The following is a 16,356-nucleotide window of genomic DNA, read 5'->3' as shown; positions in this document are numbered from 1 at the left end:
TGTCGAGTTGATAACTGCGACTTGGCTGGATGGAGCTCAGAAAAAGTCGCTGTTGAGCGGCAGAGCGTTGAGCTTGGCCTCCAATTGTTGGTAGGTCTAGTCCTGAATAGGACTAGCAGTCACGTGATATGTACATGCTTGCGATCTCTTTAAATACCCTCAGACTGTCCAATTCAAGAGATCATCTTCTCCGAGGACATAACCATATCGACAAGGTCTGCTGAATATCTCAGGACGTCTTCCGATTATCAAAAGACCACCTCTTGACCATCTTTCCGCTCCATACAAGACCGTCTAAGTGACACACCACGTCGTCGGTGTAATTCTCGCCGATGTGGGGCTCTATCCACACCATCCCTTCTACCTCCGAGCCACGACAAGAGGTTTTGCTGGTGGAGGTCGGAAGTCCCTTGCTGAGGTACCCTCAGTCCCTGGAAATATTCGGGCTCAACGATTTGACCTCCCAGGGACGAAAAAATGGCCCATGATGGCAGTTTATCACTCATACCTAGCTCCGGGATGAAAAGACAAAGAATTGGCAGGTCTTATTGGTCGAACCCAACATTACTGGGCTAATCTCTAATCGTTCTATACACACGTTGTCGATGTAGTATTATGATGAAGATAACGATCAATGTCAAAAAACCAAAACGTTGACATCGACTTCTTATATAGTCCGAGCCGCCTTGAGATGCAACTCCGTATTCCATTTCCGTGGCTCCAGTTTCCCATAACCCCTTGATTCATGCTGTCATACTCCCATGCAAATTCGCATGTCATCCATCCATAACTAACATATTCTGTGAACTGGTGGTGATGCAGCAACGCCCAAAACATGCTTTCAAAAATCCTTGGCGCCTCTACAACAATTCGAAGAAAGAGTATAGTGCAATGCAGTGCGGATGACCGGATCCGTCTTCGATACTAAATGTTGATTCCACAAAATCGGGTGCGCTTGAAATGCTGGTGCTCGCCGATGTCATATCACTATGGTTGACGCAGGGCCATCATTGAGATCACCGAACTCCCAGCTCAGTCGTCATGAAAGAACGTACCGCCCTGCAATGGGGCAGTTGAAGGGCCAGCGTCGTTCATCTCGACATCCTGGGTTGAAGTGTCTCGGCTAGAACTGACCAAAGTCTGTTGTGAAGTGCGATAGTCGATAGCCATGGCACTCAGTGGGCGATTCGGGTCATCCTCCAGTACCCGCTGTTGAAGCGAGAGTGGTCGGTCATATAGCATATCTTCGGGTGGTGAGAACGACCACACCTACCAAAGTCAGTCTTGAGCCTTTTCAGCCTTCGTCCAATATCGACCTACCTCCATGACTGTACGGCCGTGTCTCAAGGCCAAAGCAACACACTTCTCATCTTCGAAGGCAACACGCCAGACAGCTTCACCTTGCGCGATGAGTTCACGGACGAGATGTCCAGTTTTGAGGTCCCAGATCTTAACTCGGCCATCACTGCCACCACTTACGACTCGGGTATCATCAAATTGCAGACTGGTGACGCTGTTGTCGTGAGCTGCGAGACGGTGGATCGGACACATTTCTTTCAGTGACCAAACCCTGACCGATCCATCTGATCCACCGGTAACTAAGGTGTCACCGCGCATCTGAAGCTGTCCAACGAGAGACGTGTGACCCTGGAGAATAGCTAGACACTCACTTCGAACTGTTAGTAGCTATTATCCGTAGTTTGAAGAGACACATACCCAGAAGTCGGATCCCAAATTCTCACGTTGGTATCCAGACTGCCCGTTACGACTCGCTTACCATCAAACGCAATGGCATAAATTTGACTAAAATGGCCCTGCAACGTTTGAAGACAACGGCCCTCGGAAATGCTCCAGACTCGAGCGAAAGTATCATAGCTACCGGATACGACAATGTCTCCCTTGATCTCGAGACACCGAACACTGGACTGGTGACCAACAAGAACATTTTTGCAAAGGCCGGTTCGGATATCCCAGATTCTTAGGGTTGTATCCCGGGATCCAGAAATCGCCGTGTTTGCATCTGCCATTTTCAAGCACCTCACTGTCGATGTGTGACCTCGCAAGGTGTGTAAACAGGCACTGTATCCTGTCAGCAAATGATCAAGAGTGATGGTGACTTTCAACTTACCCAGTCTTAAGATTCCATACTCTCACATCGCGATCGCAGCCTCCACTGACCAGAGTATCATCCCAAGGAACCATGGCCCAGACACCCATAACATGTCCCTGCAAGGTGCGTTGCGAGTCTCCCTCAGTATCGAACACATGAATCTTGGCATTATCAAGTGCCACAATGATGTACTTTGGCGTCAGATGCAGGCTCGTGACAACGCCCCCCTCTTGGGTAATATTCCGCGTTGTGCTGGTACCGCCAGATCGCCAAGCAGCTTCAACTAGATATCTCTGCTTGAAGTGAGACTTGTAAGTCCGTAACCTGGGTCGACCAGAGGTATTCGAGCCCTCGAACGACCGGGTCCCTGAGGTGTAGGAACAAGGGCGCGCGCCTGGGAAACTATTGCTGCTGGTCATGTCGGCATCGAGTCCATGCAAAGCCTGTACTGATGGTCTCGATGAGAAATTAGGTGCGCGTGTGTAGACCTCTGATAGTCGGCGGCCGTAGTCGTGTTTGACACAAAGATTCTTCCATGTCATGTCGTCGCTAAGGAGATCTCGCCATCGTTTGGAAACTTGCGAGGCTCGTGCTAAAACTTTTGGGTCATCGATGAAAGATAATACCTACACATGTGAGTAAGCCCACCGGATCCTAGGGAAAACAACAAAATAAGAATGGTCCTTACCCGAAGACACAGTTCGTCTGGCAGACTTGTAAATGGGTCCTTTTTCAATAAAGGGCTGACAAATTGGTGAACGAAACTCAATTGCTGGCTGGTACAGAGATTCAGCAGATCGGCGAGGACCCGAGTCCTCTGAGGACCAGAACAGTTTTTGAAGTGTTGCCGGACTTTGGCGAGAAAGAAGTCCTCATCATCAGCCGCATCACTCCAATCTGGTTGGAAATGCGAAGGTCCCGGAGACGCAGCGGGTGTGGGAGGCGGTGGAGGTGAGCCAGTGAGTTGTTGATCAAAGTCCGCGGCGGGTGTAGACATGCTGGGAGTAGGAGGTCCACGCAGGTGCCGTTGCTGCTGAGGCAGCTTTTCCAAGCGGTGGTTAACCATGGGGTTCGTCGTCGATGTGCCGAGGGTCAAGTCGTCACTGAGGGCGCTTCCTCGTCTTTCGGAAAAGCTCATGGGTCGTTGGTAGCCGGCCATGACCCGGGTCATCGCCCTCCAAGATGTCGATGTTTGTTGGAAGATAGACCTTGAAGCGGTTTGTGAGGAGGATCAACAACTTGATGGAGGTGGGCTACTTGAAGCGACAACGGCTGATATCGAGGGGAGGCCGGCGATGGATCGTGGGTGGGGAAAACAGAAAGCAAGCCGTACGAGGCCTCTGCCAACAATTCGAGGACGATGTCAGCACATGTAGAATAGGGAGTATCGCCTATAATCGCGCAAAAACTCGGTATAAGAATGTTGTGTTGGCTTCGAACAGAATTAGGTGCAGATATTGAAAAAAGGGAAAGGGTGCAGGAAGCAGGAAGCAGAAACCAACGGTGAATGGCGATAGTCACTAGAGGATGAGATAGTGGAGAGAGCCGACGGACAGGCGGTACGGTACCAGTACAGTACCTAAGTACCTAACACGTCCAGGGACGGGAACGCCTGTATTTGTTCTGGGATGGCAATCTTGGCTCGCAGAATGAGCCTGGGACTGGCTGATGACCTGGCGCGTGGGTCGGATGCAGGCCAAGGACGATGGCGGGATCGTAGAGGCGCTAAAGGGCATTCGTTGCAGTACAGACTTACAGTTCAGGGCCTCGTTGGAGCGATTCCCTTGCCTTTGCCTTTCCGCTTGGATGTCTTTTTTGACAATGCTTATGTCGGCTGTCGCCGTGACCGGCACAAGGATATCTCCTGAGTCGAGCTGGTAAGGCCGGGTATGGAAGTTTGTGTCGAGAAAAAGGTTTCAACGCACACAATGAGGGTGTGAGATTGTCTTACCGAGGATACGGGATGATATGTAGACTATAATGGGTTTGTCCGTCTTTGTAAGGCAAGACGAGATGACCGACTCGATTCTGAGGCGTCGAGGAAGTGAATCAATCTGATGACCAGATGCAGCAGATGGATGCAGAAGTGGAGGCGAGGCGAGGCGAGGCGAGACAAGACAAAGGAAGGAAAAGTTGGCTGAATAAGGGGTGATCGAACGAACTACCTTACCTACGTACGATAGGACGAAGTGGTTTTTCGAAGCCCAAGACGGTCTGTGAACGAAAACGGAAACTTGATCAAGTTTCGTTTCCTTTTGCTGGTGTCGTCAAAAAGGTTTTACAGTACAAGCAGCATCCATCCAATATCAGACGGAAGTAAGATAAGGAGAGAAGAACCCAGCACTTCAAGGCTCTGAGCAAGCCCGCTCTTTTCATTGCTTTTTCTTCCTTCAGCTCATTTATTATTGATTCAATGAATGCAGGGACGGGACGTCGTTCCAATCACATTCCCGCAATTGGGATAAATCTCGCTTCATTGACAAAGTACATTCTTTAATCTTGTTCTCAAACCCGCAAACGGTTCAACTCAATTCATCGAGAAATTGATTTCGAAACATGAGATGCCAAACCTGATCTGTTTCAAACAGTGAAACAGATCCTAGCCTGCCTCTGTCAACCCTGAATAAATGAATACAATCCTACTCCGTACTTTGGATCGAATTGATCATCTCCACCGTTCACCAGATCAGATTGTATCCGTACGCTACGAAAGGGTTGGATATTAGTTATCTCTTGTTGAAGGTAGTGTAGTTCGGCGGTTGAAGCCGTGCGCCATTCTCAGGTGCAGTTCGTGGCTGCTGACTTTTTGCACGGTTGATCATGACGGTTTCACCGACCCTCAGCCTCTGATATTACGTCGATCTTCCCACAAGCTCGACTGTCTGCAGCTGTACCTATCTTGTTCATGACATGTGAGGATCAGCTACGATTGTGCTGTATGTACCGCGGTATGTACGGAGTACAGTACATATCTTCAGAGCAAAGATGGAGGACTCCGCACTGCAAACTCCTGCAAGACATCGCTACCCTTCCCCCATCGAGTATAGCCATGTGATAAGATGTGACATTTCAGGCGGCTCTCGACAAGATGGGATTGGATGCTTTGTCAAGTGTGTTGACGAACCCCCTCTTCAAGGCTTCTTGGACAATCAGGTGCGTGCAGGGAGTTTGAGGATCAATACGAGGGTTCACGTTACCTTGATATTATCTACACCACATATTATAACAAAATTCCTTGGCTCTAGGATTTATTGCAGGAACTAGCAAGAAATAGATATCACATGAACAAATGCTTACCAGACGCCAACATCCAAACTCCTGGCGCAAGCCACGATGCTGTAATATCTCACACCCTGACGTTGCTCAGTTGTCCACTGCAGAGAAAATAGGTATGAGGAAGAAAAGAAGACCTCGGAACATTCACTAGAAGCGCCAATGGCGTCAACGACCAACCTTTTTTTCTAGGTTCCTTGATCCGCCCTGAAGATTTAGGTTTTGGTAGTACAACACTAACGACGCATGCCTAATGCCTTGGAAAAGCTGTAACGAGACTAACAAGTACTGCACGACCCTGGCCTTGAAGCTGAATGAACTGAGCCCCTTGCTATTTTCGTAAGAGGCTATGAAGAAAGGTGTGAGCGGACTTGACCGAACACCAAGCTTGGCTTTTCCCCAAGGTACGGATAAGCACTGTGGAATTGTTACAACGTCTTGTTAGTCAAGTTGTCCGTCCTCAATCTCTTTAAAGTTTGCGAATTCTCTCGTGCCGTACGCCCTACCAAGGCAATGTCTATTAAATTCGTAAAGTTATCAAACGCGGAGAATTAAATAATTAAACCCACCCTCCAAGGCACCTGATATGTAAACCTATCTCAGCATTCCCTGTCCATTTTCACCTTGTAATGCTCTACGTATCATTCAAACAAAAACATCAGGCCATTTTGTTGCTTCTGTGACTATGTGTGAAGCAGTTTTTGTCCTTGTATCCCTGCCTAGATGTCAGTCGGTTTTATAAAACTCCTCTTTGAAACCTAGGTTGAACCAGATGAATCCACAACCAAACCCAGCATTGGCATTGGATATCTCCTTTTGGCTGCGGCTGGGTTACGTTGAAACCAGATGCGATCTGAGAAATCCAGCGTTGCTGGCAGTGATCAGATGGCACAAAGATACAGTCCTGCACAAAGAATTTGGCCTTGAGATGTGACAGCGATACTGTGCAGCCGTAGTCAAGAACGCCTGTAACATATCTCAAGAATACTATTTGTGCGGCTATTGCAACCCAAGGAACCGTACATGGCCCATGCTATCCCTATAAATTCATACCCGCCTTTTGTCGCCGTGAAAAATCGCTCAGGAGTCTATTCTGGTCCCTTCCCACGCAGCGAAAGTGAGCTCGCCGGCCCCGAAACATGAAGAAATCTTGAAAAGCACCATGTCATCCCATACTCTGTCTATGGCTGTTATATTCTGTCGCATACCGTCCCAAAATCTCAACATGCGCAGCAGGAGAATACGAGGCAAATGAAGTGCTTGCGACTTAGTGGTGGTGGCCAAACTGTGTGAGCAGTGGTACCAGCATACCACCCATGGTGGCCAGTGTATCGCGCATCTGCGGTCCCTTTGGTTTCCGCTGTGCCGTGGCATTACTATCTGCATAGCCGTTGATGCCGTGGTCATGAGTATGGGGGGTAGTATCCTCTTGCATCGCATGCATAGCAACATATCTATCGAGGTGTCAGTGACGAATGTCAAGAAAGGCATGCTTAACTCACAAGAACGTGCCACCAGAGAAGAGGAGTAGCATGCCGGTCCACCAATGATCACTCTCAACCTTACCACCACCAAGCAGAGTGATCAATGTCCATGTTGTCAATGCACCAAACGGTGCGGCCAAACTGAATACAATAAGATGTCCTCGAGCAGCTCGCTTCGAAAGACCCTGCTTGAGAAGAAGTGAAGTTAGGCCAAAGGCAGCAGGAGCCTTGTGAATCATAATGGCCGCGAAGATAATGAAGCCAAGCTTCATATCTGAAGTAGTCGACGAGGCACCCATTGCAATTCCGTCGGCGGCGGCGTGAATAACCAATCCAGTGGTCGTTGCCAAGCTGCGCGCTCGACGCGGAGTGGGTGTCAGGGATCCCAGGAACCCATCCGCCTCTTCGTCAACGGAGGCAGAATCACCGTTGAGGTTGTCGAGACTGATATGGCGGGTCTGGGGTGTAGAGTGAAGACTCTCTGTCGCATGGCGCGGCAGTCGATCAATCAGGAACATTAACAAAAAACCCAGAATCAACGAGAAGCCGATTTCGAATGTGGGAACAGCATGTTCGTGCGCTTCCTCTTTCTCATGCTCCTGTTCATGCTCATGCTCATGCTCGTGCTCATGTTCCGCTTCATGGTCTCCGTCATGGCTCTGTTGGCCTTCATTCCCACTCTCCGCCTTTTCAGATCCCGTTTTATCGGTAGTGCTATCTTTTGTGGTATCGCCGGCTCCTGGGATGGCTGGAGCATCATCACCTGTCGCTTCAATGGCGGCCTCGATATCTGCGCGCTTGACTCGGCCATTCCTCGCTGCTGCATTTATGATGCGACGGACAAGCGCTTCGGTGTCCAACTCGTCGTTTCGTTTCTCGATTGAGCCGGTGCTTATTGTGACAATTGACTCGGGGAGTCCACGTGTAAATACGGCGTGGCTCCAGGGGGTTCGGCGCACCAGGCTTCGAACTCGATGCATATGAGCAGCCTCCGCAGGTGCGGTTGCGGCCTCGATTCCTTCGGGGATGATGACTATAAGTGAAGTCCCGACCAATATTCCAACACCGACGCTCGAGAGCAGTCGAAGTTGTGATTGTGAAAGAGACATTGAAAGGGGCAGCGCTCCGGCAAGGAATGACCTGTTGGGTAAGTAGATATGTTAGCAATCGACGAGAATGGCATCACGGTCGCACGTACGCCAACGCCATGACTAGCTTGATTGAATGTCAGTCTCGGTGATTTATCGACGAATGGGTGAGGTTCACTTACGCATAGGCCTAGAAGTAACAAGACCCCTCCCATGGTTGATGCGATGTCAATTGACTGACTCTTGGGTGGTTATGCGCACAGGAATGATGCCAGAGCAGAAGGAAAAGAGGTGCCGGTGTAAATACTACCCACGCATGTTGCGGTCGTCACTGATTTCCGTCAAGTGTACCGATCTGTATATGCGCTTGTCGAGGGATTGAAGCGCAGTATCGACGACACCTCAGGCAAGACAGGACGCAAGGGCGGAGCGGACAAGAAAGAGGTTGGCGTTGGTATTGGGTGTCGAACAAATTTATCTGGCCTCGCTCATCAGTGGGAGTCAGTCAGCCTGGACACACTGTTGGGACCATCAATACCAGCCCTGCGACGGTTTGCTAGCTGTCGATTGGCCGCTGCGGGGCACCTAGACCCTTAAAACCCCCCCTAGGGGTCAGCCCGTGGAGACAATGAATTCAGGGGGAGGGATACTTTTTGGAATAGCGTCAACTATAACTGATTGACGATGTGAGATAAGAGATCAGTATCACTTCCTCAGAGGGCAACGTTGTTTTCTAGCAGGGGGGGTTCTTGGTGTGTAAAGCTTTCGACTTGAAGTGAATGCGAATAATAGGTGGTGATGGTGGTGGTCGCCCATGTTTCACTCCAAGTTGCCTCCTTATCATAACTAATGGTCAATGTTCCATAGTGGCTGGACTATCAAGGTATATTTCTGCTACTAGTACGGAGTACCGAATACCCTTCAGTGATTATCATTTTTTCTACCTTGTCCTTACCATACCAAAACTGGAGTAGATACTATAAACCCAGTACTGAGTGATAGCGAGTAACTACCTACCTAGTAGCTACGGATGCTAATCTTTCTGGATTGATACGTCAAATCTGCCTACCCTGTACTGACTGACTTGGCATTTTATTTAAGTGCAATCTCAAGTTATAGTATCTTTCGAGTATCATTAAACATATATAACAATCAGTCGGACAAAGATGATGCTCCTTGGTGGACTTGTCCATTCGGCTGAAATAAATAACCTTGTGTATACCTTAGCTTCTGATTGTGTAACTCAATCTGATTGTGTAACTCAATCTGATGGTGACGAAAGTTATTGCAATTAACTCTTTGACATACAGCAATATCTGCAATTACTGGAACAACATGCACCCCAGTGGCTCATCCTTCTTGCTAAATGTTAATAGAGCCTAAACTTGCTTTTCGGTGCATACCCAGGTAATTACCTACCAATTTGTCGGGTTTACCGTCCAGGTCGACGGATAGGTACTAAGGTAAAGTACTATGTAATACCGTGAATATAAAGTAAGGTCTGTGCACCCGCAACAACTAATCCCCACATCGAAACTAAACTTACAACTACAAATTCTCAGACTCGCAAAGCCAAGAGCGTCACTGACCCAATGCCTTCGAACTATACGGCCCTCACATGATGGGCGAAACTGAGCAGTCGCCTCGCAGACGCCACATCCTCTCCTCTATCAACCCTGAAAAGCCCAGAAGCCGAAGGAGGAGTCGATCTCCCGAATCGCCATCACCAGTTGACGTCAAGAGAGGACCGTCGCTCGGTGAGCCATCAGAGCACACCGACGCCCAGCGCAACGATAAAGATGATGGAGGGGATACCACAGCGCCGAGGCGCTCACGAATCCGGCTGAAGGATCACCGCAGATCTCGTCGAAGATCGCGAGACAGACATAGGCATCGAGATTATGATCATGATGACAGGCACGGGCGTTCACCTGCCCGTCACCGCCGACACCGACACCGTCGGCCACATCGCTCTCCCACGCCAAATAACCCTCATGGGCCAGAGCCTCTAGATCCAGACGCAGCATTTCGTGAATCTTTATTCGACGCCATGGCCGATGACGAGGGCGCTGCATACTGGGAAAGTGTATATGGCCAACCCGTCCACGTCTACCCCAACGAGCGCGTAGGGCCTACAGGTCACTTGGAACAAATGACAGATGAAGAGTACGCTTCCTATGTACGCCAGAAAATGTGGGAAAAGACAAATGCTGGCCTGCTTGAGGAGCGTGCACGCCGTGAAGAGGCGAAGAAGCGCAAAGCCAACGAGGATCGTCGCGCTCAGAAACTCCAAGAGGACATGGAACATAGTATCCGTCGTGGAGAGGAACGAAGAGAACGTCGACGTTGGGAACAACGATGGGAAGATTACACGAAAGCTTGGGCAAACTGGGATGGCACTCCTACAGAAATTGCATGGCCGGTTGAAGGCGGTCGTATAGAAGACGTGGATGAGCCAACTGTGCGCAAGTTCCTTGTCAATGGGCTGAATCCACAAGAGATAGGAGAAAAATCGTTTGTGGCCAAGCTCAGGGATGAGCGTGTACGATGGCATCCAGATAAGATCCAGCAAAAGCTGGGTGGACAGGTGGATGAAGATACCATGAAGGGCGTGACGGCTGTCTTCCAGATCATCGATAAGTTATGGACAGAGAGTCGGCCCAAAACATGACGGTAATCCCAGTATAGCGCACAACACATGGTTATGCAACGGCCAGTAGATTTGACTGTGACGCTCCTCCTGGATCAGAGTTGCATGGCTTGGTAAGCTTGTGTGAGATAAACAATCAAATGCGGACCGTGCTCAGTGCATTCATCTACTAATATAATGGGATAGAGTAGCTATGCATCCCTGAGAACACAGACAGTCAGCTTCTGGTCCCATTTCGTGATTCCGCTACCCAGTAACTGTCATTGATATGACCATCAAATCAAGCACCTGGTACAGACAAGTCAGGGAGGTGCTAAAGGGAATAATGTATTAGATATAGATGCGGTTTAGAAGTATATTTCAGCACGGCACTGGGATGTTCACTCATTCATACGCTTCGAGGTAACTTCGGCTCGAGGGATTTCAAAGCCCTCTCACGGGACAGCCACCGTTCATAGCAATCATATTCAAGTCTTGTTCAAGTCTTGTTCAAGCACCACACTGGCCAATATTCATATCGGAATAACATGAGAGATGAAAAGCACTGAGATAAGCTTTAAATGTTGTTCCATTCCCCAGTTCCTTATTATTAGCTGTAGAGTCAAGAAATAGAAACGACCGACATTGACAAGGTTGCGTTCTCAGCATGTCCCCCCTCTGATCTGAACCCCATACCGAGTAAACGGTTAAAAGAAACGAGAATTAAACACTGTAAATATTCTGAGAGCTCAAATAGACCTTGCAAGCCAAGTTCCTATACCTGCATTCAAATACAACAGGGCCTATGGTTATTCTCGAGCGCGCTGAGGCACTGGCATGCCTGACATGCTGATTCCCAAACAGGGTATAGTAAGTACGAAGACGCCCATGTAGAGATTTATTTTTACCTTTCTTTCGCCGAAAACAGGAGGCTATTGGTTGTTTCATAGGTGTCTGTCCTGGCGCTCTGTATTGAGTTGGGCTGCTACATTCGTAACCGGTGAAGCTCAGGATGGGGTTCAAATCAGGGAAGTGACCATATAATCATACCGGTTGACTGGAATGCGGATCTCACAGCACATGGCCATCCCCTTATTCCCACTACTTGAGTCCAGAAACTCACTATCGACAAGAAAGGTTACTTGCTAGATTTCTCCATCTGGGTTTGTAGTTGTGCCGTTCACGTGGATGGTTGCACTGCAAGCCATTGACTTCTAGAACAACCTGGGACGAAGTAGAATGTCCAATATCAGTTACCAGACGTTCAGTTTTAGCTTACATGATACAAGTAGAAGTTAGCCGCGACAGCATAAATCCTGGGGCGAAACCGTTATACACGTCTCACGCCACTCATGGAGGGTGTCATTGAGAGTTGATTAAGCTAAAGGGAAAACCCGAGACTAAAGCATACCTATTATAGAGAAGAGCAGGCAAAAAAGAGAATGCATTACATTATTCACGCAATTGAGAGCACATAAAAGCATAAACACAGAAATCCATCATCTGGGCCAACATATGATGCGAAAATCTTTATTTCCATGGATGGTCAAGAACATTTTATATGAGCAATTCTATCGACAAAGTCATCGTTCCAAAGGCTGCACCAGACATAGGCATTCCTCAGTTCCAAATTCCCTTTTCAATCACACTAACGGCAGATGTGCAACGCTAGTTAATTAAGATCCCGAACCCTGTCATATCCTTGCTTCATCAGAGTTGGATATGCAAGAGTTCCATTTTGGTTAAAATGATGGCGCGTGAAGATTTGACCGTTTATTTCATTATTAATGTAATCTTCCGTAAATGCCACTTTACATGTTGGCAAAGAGAGCAGCACCACCCATGAGAGCACCCATAGCGACGGCAGCAGTGGGCATGGCACCAGCGTTGTCACCAGTAGCACTGCTGGCGGCAGCACCAGCACTGCTCTCGATAGCACCGATCTTAGAGGTGCGCGCAGCGATCTCGGACTCGATAGCCTCGCTGGCAGTACCAGTAGCAGTGGCGAGATCAGAGCTGAGAGAAGCAATCTCATCCTCAATGGCGCTGGAGGCACTGGCAAGAGCGCTGGTCACGCTGCCGAGGGCGCTGGTGTCGACAGTGCTGGATCCGGTCTCGCTCTCGGTCTCTGCGGAATCGGTGGCGGTGGAAGCATCAGTCACGGTTGTGGAAGCACCAGTCTCGGTGGCAGTGCTGATGCGAGAAGAGATATCGCCGACGCGAGATGAGACCTCATCACCGACGCGGGTAGAGACATCCTCAATGATAGAGGAGGCATCACCAATTCGGGAGGAAACATCGCCAATGATAGATGAGACCTCATCACCGCCAGGGATGGAGATTGACTGGGCCTGTATCATGTTAGCAAGGCAAGCCTGCGAACCTTGGGGAAATAGAGTATCATACCTGAGAGTAGGCAGCCAGGGCAGCGAGAAGAGTGACAGCGGAGTACTTCATGATGTTGGTGTTGTGGATGAGAAGATTGGACTGAGAAGTGCTTGTTTGGTGATGTGTGAGTCTGATCTTGAATTGAATTGGTTGCCAGCGGTGAATGAGAGGAAAGGAGAGAAAGGATAGAAAGTCTGGAAGTCAAGACGTTTTATGGACACAGACCGAGACAGTTGGACACGAACTATGCCATGCTATGCCGTGTATCTTGGCTGACTGCATTGCACTGGGGCCTTTGACGATGACTTCTATTCGCACACCCCCTTCACCCCGGACTGTCCGCCCTAGCTCCGGACCTTGGCGATTCGTACATATGCTTGGAGAACGGTGGAGGCACGTCCAGTCGTAGTTAGGTCATCGATCGACACAGCCAACAGCGCAGTTGACGGACCAGAAACGGACCTGTACCTCCCAAATACTCGTGCTTCAGGTTGATGTCAGTCATGCTACTGCTTCTCTCAAGCCTCTGTACCAGTGCAATATGCCATACACTGTGCACCTTGTGTAGATCTCGCCCAGTCAGAGCTGTCCTCTAAGACGCTTTGTGCATACAGCACTCAGAAGAGCTTCCAGATGTAGTGGCCTCAGCTGCCCCTAGCTTACGTTATGCAAGGCGAAGGATATACAACATCCCACGTCTCAGCTCGCCCTACACGAGACCGCCGGGAATAACTCAGCAGGTACTCAAACGGAGGTCGACCCATTCTTTGGTCATTGTCTTTTGTGCAGAGCTGAGCCTCAAGCTCACGCGGCATGTCTTGGGGTTTAAGGTATTAGGTACAATGACTTAGGTGCCTACTAAGGTGGTAATGTTGAAAGGAGCGCAGGATCCAGGTCATGAATGCAGCCTGGACAGCTACCCGATCCATTCGAATCGTGAGGCATAAGTGATTCACCGAAACGACCGACTTTTGATAGTCAAGCTCATGAGAACCTGCATAATATTCCGTGACCAGGGTTTCAGTGCCGTTCTCCGAGTTGTATCAGAAAAACCAGAAAATGAGCAGCAATGGATGTCGAAGTAAAGAAGCAAGAAATGGGAGGCAGCAGCGGGCTTTTCTTGGCTACCAGGTGCACCCTGTAGTCTGCAAATCCTCCATCATCTTTCATCACGATCTTGCGCATGTGCTGTAACAGGCGTGTTCATAGCGTTAGAGGTTCTGGCTAGTGCAGCTACAGACTGCACGCTTCAAACATATGTACATCCGGGGGGGGGCCGCCAAGGCGAGACTGGGCCAAGATTTGTGATTGGGGGCAACAAATTTGGTTCGCCTTGGTTGAAAGCAAGAAAATTGTTAAAGCCAGCTCCAGTTGATGAAGCCGACTCCCGTGAAGTTTGAGGACAAACTTGTTCTGACGTTATGGACTAAAAACAGAAGTGGGACCGAATTGAGTACGGATACGTCAGCCACGGTCGCCACAGCATCGGCTCTGTCACAGCCACGCCCACGCGCCACGTAAGACGATCACATCTTGCACATCCAAGGAAGCAGGGAGAAACTGAGAAGACTACCTAGGTAGGCTAGTACCTACCTCTATTTTAGCATACATACATAGGTACAGACTTACTCTTCCAAAGGGTCCTTGCTTGCTTGCGTCGTCCATCGTCTAAAAAGATGAAAGCGCCGGCATCGCCTCGTCCCTTTTCTCATGATCCTGTAGTCAATCCTGCCGCTGTCTTCGCCTTCCCTAATGCCAATGTCTCTATCGCGTAATTTTAGATGACTCTTTGCGTCACGGTGGGGCTTTTTGGGATGGGAGCTCCACACTTTGTTTGCTGGCTGCTCTTCTTGGTACAGTTGATCCAGGGCCAACACGAGCCCTACGGCAGTCCGCATGGGCCACTAACAAGGCCTCTTCATTGGTGAGCCAGCTTGGAACTTTAGGACCTTATACAGTAGCTGTTACTGTTCCCGTGATATTGATCCTTCGTCAGAAGGACTGTAGCCCTGTGGACAGACATTGGGTTCAAACAAAATCGAAATTATGGATGGAATTACCTAAAAGGTTGCACTGTATACGAATGCATCCTGCTCTATGGAGAACACATACATACATGCTGGCATATGCAACACGCCACCCTCCAACTCTGCATGGCGTTAAGAGGAAGCTTACTTCTCTGAAACAATGTCCCAAGACATCCAATCAAACCTCGAACTATTTCCTGGAGAGAAACCTTGCGTTCCTGGTTTCTTTGCCTCCATAAGTTGTCCCAGCCTCTTCAGTACCCAGCTGAACCGCGGAATTCAGGAGAACTTGGAGTGAGACTTTATTGAGAGGTCTGCTAACCACTGATGTTAGTTCGAGAAGCCCAGAGGAGTCTGAAGGAGTGCAGAGGATCGACTGACTGTCAGTCCCCAATACGACAATGGACACACCCGACCTGGGAAGAAGCAGGCAAGGAAGCCCTTGGCTGTCTTGATCTCTTCTTTTTGTTGCTGACAATATCACGGAATTGATCATGGCTAGGGCCCATAATATACACTCGATCAGGAAGAACGAGTCGACCCGGGATTAGCCCGATAATCCTGATTCCCCATCTGCATTCAAACCGACCAAAGTAGGTAGATGGGAGACCCGAGGTACCTTAGACCGACCACCCTTTGCTTGGAACTAGGTTGCGAAGCTCTTTTGTCTCGGGTAGTCAGGTACCTGAACGCGCGGCACGCGACATATAGCCAGAAGAGCCATCAGTTTTGTTGGTGTCACATCACACAAAGACCAAGCAATCAGCAGTTGACGCAAGGGTTGGAATCAGTGTGCGGTGTATCACTGCAGAAATGATATGTCTTGCTTGCCGATTTGGACAGCATCGGTTCTGGTTCAAACAACATGCACAGTCATGAGGCTCGGAGACTGGCACACGCAACATGTACCGAGTTTGCACACAACGACGGATACGGATACAGCACCTCCAACACTCTTCTTTACTGGCCTGATCCAATCTGAGAGCTTCCCCTGTCGTCGCCGGCTTGGCCCAACGCCACACACGCCCCCTCCGAGTCTCCACATCAACTCCATCTCTCCCCATCTTCAGTGCTCCATGATATGTATCCTGTTGCCATAACCCCGGCTTGGCACCTTGGATCGCCATTTCCACATTCTACTGCCTTGCTCGACGGTCTTGGCCAATGTTAGCCAAGACTATACTGAGCATGGTCTGTCAATAATTGAAGCAGCTTTTCAGCCTCGCTTCTGACGCCGTAGCCGACACCGCTTCTCATCGAGATTCATTGCAATCAACACACGCGTGGACTGATCAAAGTATGGCTCAATGTCCGTTCAAGTACATATGGCATGGGTTAAACGAAACAAGTCGTTTCG

The 16,356-nt window shown here is 49.2% G+C and overlaps 4 protein-coding genes across 4 annotated transcripts; 1 reads left to right on the top strand and 3 right to left on the bottom strand.

Annotated features, from left to right (window-relative positions):
* Nucleotides 1-1,032: 1,032 nt before the first annotated feature.
* FMAN_10381 (uncharacterized protein) lies at nt 1,033-3,176 on the bottom strand (the record flags this gene model as incomplete). The annotated part of the gene is made up of 5 exons (XM_041821051.1): nt 1,033-1,269; nt 1,321-1,669; nt 1,717-2,079; nt 2,129-2,736; nt 2,799-3,176. 5 exons carry the CDS (start codon nt 3,174-3,176, stop codon nt 1,033-1,035), a joined length of 1,935 nt encoding a protein of 644 aa, XP_041686869.1.
* Nucleotides 3,177-6,650: 3,474 nt separating this feature from the next.
* On the bottom strand, nt 6,651-8,170 carry FMAN_10380 (related to ATX2-Putative Golgi transporter involved in homeostasis of manganese ions; the record flags this gene model as incomplete). The annotated part of the gene is made up of 4 exons (XM_041821050.1): nt 6,651-6,837; nt 6,886-8,007; nt 8,066-8,082; nt 8,138-8,170. 4 exons carry the CDS (start codon nt 8,168-8,170, stop codon nt 6,651-6,653), a joined length of 1,359 nt encoding a protein of 452 aa, XP_041686868.1.
* A 1,406-nt stretch (nt 8,171-9,576) lies between these two features.
* Nucleotides 9,577-10,626, top strand: FMAN_10379 (uncharacterized protein; the record flags this gene model as incomplete). Its single annotated transcript, XM_041821049.1, has 1 exon — nt 9,577-10,626. The coding sequence occupies one exon, from the start codon at nt 9,577-9,579 to the stop codon at nt 10,624-10,626; it is 1,050 nt and encodes a 349-aa protein (XP_041686867.1).
* A 1,769-nt stretch (nt 10,627-12,395) lies between these two features.
* Nucleotides 12,396-13,041, bottom strand: FMAN_10378 (uncharacterized protein; the record flags this gene model as incomplete). Its single annotated transcript, XM_041821048.1, has 2 exons — nt 12,396-12,935; nt 12,991-13,041. The coding sequence occupies 2 exons, from the start codon at nt 13,039-13,041 to the stop codon at nt 12,396-12,398; spliced, it is 591 nt and encodes a 196-aa protein (XP_041686866.1).
* Between the last annotated feature and the right edge of the window lie 3,315 nt (nt 13,042-16,356).

This window comes from Fusarium mangiferae, assembly GCF_900044065.1.
Source record: "Fusarium mangiferae strain MRC7560 genome assembly, contig: FMAN_scaffold011, whole genome shotgun sequence".
Classification (NCBI taxonomy): domain Eukaryota; kingdom Fungi; phylum Ascomycota; class Sordariomycetes; order Hypocreales; family Nectriaceae; genus Fusarium; species Fusarium mangiferae.
Note: the sequence above shows the minus strand (reverse complement) of the source record. Positions and strands in the feature narration are given on the sequence as shown.